This window comes from Pelmatolapia mariae, linkage group LG14, assembly GCF_036321145.2.
Source record: "Pelmatolapia mariae isolate MD_Pm_ZW linkage group LG14, Pm_UMD_F_2, whole genome shotgun sequence".
NCBI classification, from domain to species: Eukaryota; Metazoa; Chordata; class Actinopteri; order Cichliformes; family Cichlidae; genus Pelmatolapia; species Pelmatolapia mariae.
In genome coordinates, this window is record NC_086239.1 from 25,140,504 (window position 1) to 25,147,392 (window position 6,889).

Genomic DNA, 6,889 nt, shown 5'->3' on the forward strand with positions numbered 1-6,889 from the left:
CTGGTGTTTTGGTTGATATCTCTTGATTTTCCCATGTCAAAGAAACAGACTCTGTGTTTTGGGGGTGCCTTATATGCATCCACAGGTGTGCCACCAATTTACTCACTGAAATTTTCTTATTAATTAACAATAAACTTAGTGTATATGTACTCCTAAATGTGATGAAAGTGATAAAAAATAGACAGCTCTCTCTCTCTTTATTCTGACATTTAACTAATTCAAAAGATATTTCAATATTTATTTATTTATATTTTGTGATACACCATCATATTTACATTATTTGTACAGTACGAATGATTTGCTTTGGTACCTGGTCAAACTTAAGTTCTCCTCTGTCTGCCTGTCTGCACTTCTCCTACAGCAAACTCGCAGGCAGCAGCTTCTCCCCCCTCGCTCACATGCGTAAGTGCTGTGCTCAGTCGCCTAGTGCAGCGGTCCCCAACCCCCGGGCCTCGGACCGGTACCGGTCCGTGAGTCGTTTGGTACCGGGCCGCGACAGTTGAGGCTCAGGTGTGAAATGTATGGTTTTCAGGGTTTTTATCGGTTTTCAGCGTTATTTTGTTATCGTTTTTATCGTTAACTCGGTTTTCCTGGGTCTTTTCACGTGTGTTATGAATAAATCTTCTTTTTTTCGGTACCGGTACTAGTTTTATTTTGTTGTATTTATCCGCGACACCTTAAAGGCCGGTCCGTGAAAATATTGTCGGGCATAAACCGGTCCGTGGCGCAAAAAAGGTTGGGGACCGCTGGCCTAGTGCCTGAGCTCGGATCATACCAAAATTAGGGGGAATTTATGACTGTGCGCTTTGTGCTTTAAATATTGTGTGTAGTTTTTATTTTATACAGTTGTCAGTCAGGCCTCTAACTATGAAACAAATTACACTCCAAAAGACCCCGGGCTTCTGAAAAAATGACCCAGGCTTAAGCCCAGTAAGCCACCCCCCCGCTCCGCCGATGTACTGAAGTAGGGACTACTGAAGACTGGACTGATGAATCAAAATCTGAAATCTTCGGTCCATCACGCAGGATCTTTGTACAGCGTTGAGTAGGCCAAAGGATGGCTCCACAGTGTGTGGCATCAGCTGTCAAACATGGAGGAGGAAGTGTGACTTTTACAGAGTGAGAGGCACCCTCAACCAAAACGGCGACCACAGCATTCTGCAGCACCATGCAACACCCTCAGAGTGTTGCTGTAGAAGTTGCTCAGTCGTTCATCCTATAGCAAGATAATAACCCAAAACATAAGTCCAATCTATGCCAGAACTACCTCAGGAAAAAAGAAAAAGATGGTAAGCTTGAAAACATCGAGTGGCCAGCACAGTCTACAGACTTAAACCCAATCGAGCTGGTTTGGGATGAACCGGACAGAAGAGTGAAAACAAACCAACCTACAAGTGCCCCACATTTATGGGAACTTCTCCAACAGATATGGGAAGAACGTTCTGAGGAATATTTGATTTCTTTGATTTCTAAAACTTTTGACCAGTAGTGTACGTATGTGAAAGAAGAAGCTATGTATGTAAAAGTGAAAGAATGAATTTGGACTTTGAATACTCCTCCTAGAATTAGTTTGCCCAGTGTATTTGACTGACTTTCAGTAATGTGCAGTCTGACTACTTAAATTATTATATCAGACTGGTATTAGATTGATGATAGTTTCAAATATTACTTTTTCAATGCGAATATAGACATGAGTAGGTGACTGTGACTTGTTGTGTAAATCTCTAAGAGTAGCCCAAAACTACTTTATGAAATAAAGTAAATAATGTTTCCAATGCATCCACTTGTTTAATAACATACTGACTTACCAAGAAAGTAAATATATGACCTTTATTGCCATATAAGAAGAGGTCATTACACATTTCACATTGGAAAAATAATTTTTTAGTGGATATGTATTTGTAAGAGGTTCTATTTGAATTGTTACTTCATATTTAAATGGGCATATGTGTGTATACCATTATATTACATACATGAAACTATATTAAATTGCAAATTTGGGCATGTCTCTACTTTTGACTAACCTTGTAGGTCTATAGAGAATACACTGTTACTATTATATTATTTCTTATGTTGCACTGAAAGGTATAAATACCAGTACACTTTCATTTTCATCAAGATACTTTTAATGCCACTAAGTGGTTTAGCTCAAGAAATGACATCAACACAGAAATGGCCAGAGCAGGGATGGGCATTTCTGCAACTGTTGTTGGTGGCATCTGTTTCTCATGCTGAGGAGCCAGTGTGCAGACAGAGAGGAGATCCTGAGAACCCACTGCTATCTAAGAATGGGGATATTATACTGGGTGGGATGTTCTCTTTTCACACAAGCTGGAAAGACAGAAAGGATTCCTACATGAACAAACCTCTGCCACTGCAATGTATCAGGTAAATGACACAATACAAATCAATTTGCATTTAAGGAATCTTTTGGGAATCATTAAAGATACAAATGAGGAGTAAAGGGTATTTTGATTTTCTTAGTTATTTAAATTCCTTTCAATATATGTTTTAATTTGAAATGCTTTGTTTTATATTTCAAGATTTATTCATGATTATTTGTGTCTGTTTTAAGGAACATGATGCAATGCAAATTTTTAAAAATTGTGTCAATTAAGTTTAAATTTCAGAGATTTGCAGTTTGCCCAGGCTATGCTTTTTGCCATTGAGGAGATTAATAACAGTACAAACATACTGCCAGGAATCTCTCTGGGCTATAAAATCTATGATGATTGCGGATCTGTTGCCAGAAGCATTGGAGTTACATTGGCTTTGGCTAATGGTAGTGAAATTGTGTTTGCACCCTCCAAGACAACATGCACTAGACCTGCATATGTACAGGCCATAATAGGAGCAACATCTTCTTCTACAACCATAGCAGTAGCTACTGTCATTGGACCTTTTTTTGTACCAGTGGTTGGTATTATAATCTTTTTTTTTCCAGTTTTGAATACTTATTAAACCATATTTTACTCTATTAGATCTGTTGCTTTACCTGTCACATTTTATGTAACAGTACTGAGCAGAACTGTTATTTTCATATTTTTACAGTATGTTTGAATGTTTTATTTTTAACAGTTACAGCTTTTCTCATTCTGTGTCTTATACATATATACATTTTTCATTTTTAATTCTAGATCAGCCACTTTGCAACATGTGCTTGTCTCAGTGACAAAACCAAGTACCCATCCTTCCTCAGAACAATACCCAGTGACTACTACCAGAGCAGAGCCCTGGCACATTTGGTCAAGTATTTTGGATGGACTTGGGTTGGAGCTATTAGAACTAATAATGATTATGGAAATAATGGCATGGCCACATTTACAGAAACTGCACAGCAGCTGGGCATCTGTCTGGAGTATTCTGTATCTTTTTTTAGAACAGATCCATATGCCAAAATACAAAGGATAATTGAAATTATAAAGGCTTCAACCTCCAAGGTGATTGTTGCATTCCTTGCCCGTGCGGATTTGAATGTGCTTCTACATGAGCTCTTGTACCATAACTTGTCTGGGTACCAGTGGGTAGGCAGTGAGTCTTGGATATTTGATTCTCAAACTGCAGCACTGGACATACATCACATACTGGATGGTGCCATAGGCCTTTCTATTCCTAAAGCACATGTCAGTGGCCTCAGAAATTTCATACTGAATGAGAAGCCACTGAATTCATCTAATAATAAACTGTTTACTGAGTTCTGGGAGGCACTATTTAGTTGTAAGTTTAAGGAGTCATCAGCAGACATTCAGAGAGAGTGTACCGGACATGAAGATATGACTGGAGTTCAAAATAGCTTCATTGACATGTCCCTCATGCCTATCTTTAACAACATCTATAAAGCAGTATATGCAGTGGCCCATGCATTTCACAACATCCTCAGCTGTAATAAAACATGTAATAAAAATCTGCAGCTAAATCCATTCATGGTGAGCTTTTCATAGCTTAAATTACAGTTTTCACATTAAGTTAAATTATTAAGAAGATTTTTAATTCAAAATTGATTCTTAAAGTTTTTTTCAGTCAGTAGGTGTGCAAAAATTGTCATGCAATGAACTGAGTCATAACATATTTCTTAGGTTCTGCAACACATACGAAAGATCCATTTCACAACTAAGGAAGGAGATGAGGTTTACTTTAATGAGAATGGAGATCCAGCAGCAAAGTATGAAATTATAAACTGGCAGCCAAGAGAAAACGGCATTGTGGAGTTTGTCACAGTTGGTCTTTATGATACATCATTAGCTGCAGAAAAGCAGCTAAATCTGCAAAACAAGTCTTTAATTTGGGCAAGAAAAACAAAGCAGGTAAGCTATCATACAATTTTGTTTTTATGTTTTTGTTCCTTTGTTCAATTTATACCTATGTACTTAATTAGTTTCACATTGTTTGATTTTAATGCTTCAAAATCAATAAACTGTTTGATACAGAAGATCATTGGGAGATCTTTTTTGTCAAAGTCCATATGATTAAATGTTCTTGATCATGCAGGTTCCCGTGTCAATTTGCAGCGAGAAATGTCCCCCAGGAACACGTAAGGTTCTCCAGAAAGGAAGGCCTGTTTGCTGCTATGACTGTATAAGATGTGCAGAGGGAGAAATCAACAACATTACAGGTGTGGTGATTAGCAAAATTAAGTATTTTGGAAGGCCAAAGGAGTCGTTTCATCTTGTTACAGGACATATATGTGGTCTCTTTCAAATTTTGCATGTACCTTTTTGTCTCTGTGCACTCTGGAAAATATTTAGAATTGTATGCACATTCCTTTTAAATGTAAAGTAAAGTATGCCACAATCACAAATGCTGATGGACTCTCTCGATGTCTCATCTGTCAATCCTCACTTGATCACAAATCAGGATACTAGTTATTCACTCAATGAAGGTGTTGTTTTTCATCTTCTACATGTACAGCATCAGTATGATGCACGGATGTTGTAGATGCAAATGCAGGCATATGACAATTGTACTGAGTTAGTGTAACATCTGCTTCAATATTAATTTCCAGATTCTGTCACCTGTGTGAAATGTCTACTTGAGTTTTGGTCAAATGAAAGAAGAGATGCCTGTATAAAGAAGGAAGCAGTGTTTTTGTCATATGAAGACATTATGGGAGCACTGCTCACTGCAGCATCTTTATTTGGGGCATGCATGACGATTGGTGTGATACTTATTTACTTCAAATATAGGAAAACTCCTATTGTCAGGGCAAACAACTCTGAACTGAGCTTCCTGCTGCTTGTCTCATTAATTCTGTGCTTCCTGTGTTCTCTGACCTTCATTGGTCAGCCCTCTGATTGGTCCTGTATGCTCCGACATGTAGCATTTGGCATCACCTTTGTCCTCTGTATCTCTTGTCTTCTGGGAAAAACAATGGTTGTTTTAATGGCCTTCAGAGCTACACGTCCAGGTAGTAATGTTAAAAAATGGTTTGGGCAGACACAGCAGAGACTCTGTGTTACAGGATTCACTCTTATGCAAGTTATCATTTGTATCATCTGGTTAACAACTTCTCCTCCTTTTCCATTTAAGAATTTTAAGGAAATCAAAGATAAGATCACTCTGGAGTGTGCCCTCGGCTCAGCAGTAGGTTTTTGGGCTGTGCTTGGTTATATAGGACTCCTGGCTATTTTATGTTTTATATTTGCATTTTTAGCTCGAAAACTACCCGATAATTTCAATGAGGCCAAGTTTATCACTTTCAGCATGCTGATATTCTGTGCAGTATGGATTACATTTATCCCAGCATATGTCAGCTCTCCTGGGAAGTTCAGTGTTGCTGTAGAAATATTTGCTATACTTGCTTCCAGTTTTGGACTGCTAATTTGCATCTTCATACCCAAATGTTATATCATCTTAATGAAGCCAGAGAAAAATACAAAAAAACGTATCATGGGGAAGAAGGCACCACAGTCACTCTGAAAACTGAATGTAGTAAAATGAGATTTTGTTTACTTACTTAATAAAATAAAGACACACAATAGTAATTATATGTATGGTTCAATAACCTTTAGCTTGCATTCACTTCTTATAGTTTCTTGATTATGTTAAACACTAGAATTTTTTTAATTTAAATTTAATTGACATGGTACTGCAGATAAATTCAGAAAGCATATGTAACCTGCTCAATTCTTCCTTATTTTTCAAGAGGCTGCTATGTAGAGCCATAGTTGAATTGTAGTATTAAGTGCAATGTAACTTGATGAGTTATTTTGCCTTGAGCACTTCTGCATGATTTCTAGAAAGCCGCTACACTCATGAGATACATGGCAAATGAAATGAGGAACGTTAGCCATTTCTTTTCGCAATACCAGCCAAACCTTTGCTTGGTATTGGAGTAGAAAAAAATGGTATATGGTACTTTACATGATGACAATTTACCATTGAAATCTCCTTACTTAACCATTGTAAACACAAATTACTGTAAAGAAAAGATAAATTGTTTATGACAATTCACACTGTTTATTATCAGTGTGAATTGTCTGAAATATATCCAAACTCCTTATCATTTACTGTTATCTTCTATTTTTCTATATTAGTGCCTTTTTACGACCCGTCTAGGGGCAAGGTCATAACATGAATGAAGCACCCCCCACCCCCACCCCACCGAATACCCAAGCAGCCACAAGAAACAAATATCTGTTCATTGCAATGTCATTTATTTATAACATAATGAAAAGGAAACAACAAAACGGGAGAGTCAACAATTTAGGGTGAGCCAAGGCCAAAATAATAAACTAAACTAAACTCCTATTCCCACACACCTAACCTTACAGAAAAGAAAAGCCAAAAAGAAAGGCTGAGTTTGACCTCCTTGACCTACACAAAACAGAAGAAAAATGAGTGATCAAAAGAAATGGCAGCTCACCCCTACCTATTCCACCTCCTTAACTGC

General features: G+C 37.5%; 1 protein-coding gene across 1 annotated transcript; it reads left to right on the forward strand.

The window, feature by feature from the left end:
* The first annotated feature begins 2,652 nt into the window (after nucleotides 1-2,652).
* LOC134640596 (extracellular calcium-sensing receptor-like) lies at nucleotides 2,653-5,916 on the forward strand. The gene is made up of 4 exons (XM_063492504.1): nucleotides 2,653-2,916; nucleotides 4,077-4,304; nucleotides 4,489-4,612; nucleotides 5,003-5,916. Exons 1-4 carry the CDS (start codon nucleotides 2,653-2,655, stop codon nucleotides 5,914-5,916), a joined length of 1,530 nt encoding a protein of 509 aa, XP_063348574.1.
* Nucleotides 5,917-6,889: the final 973 nt, after the last annotated feature.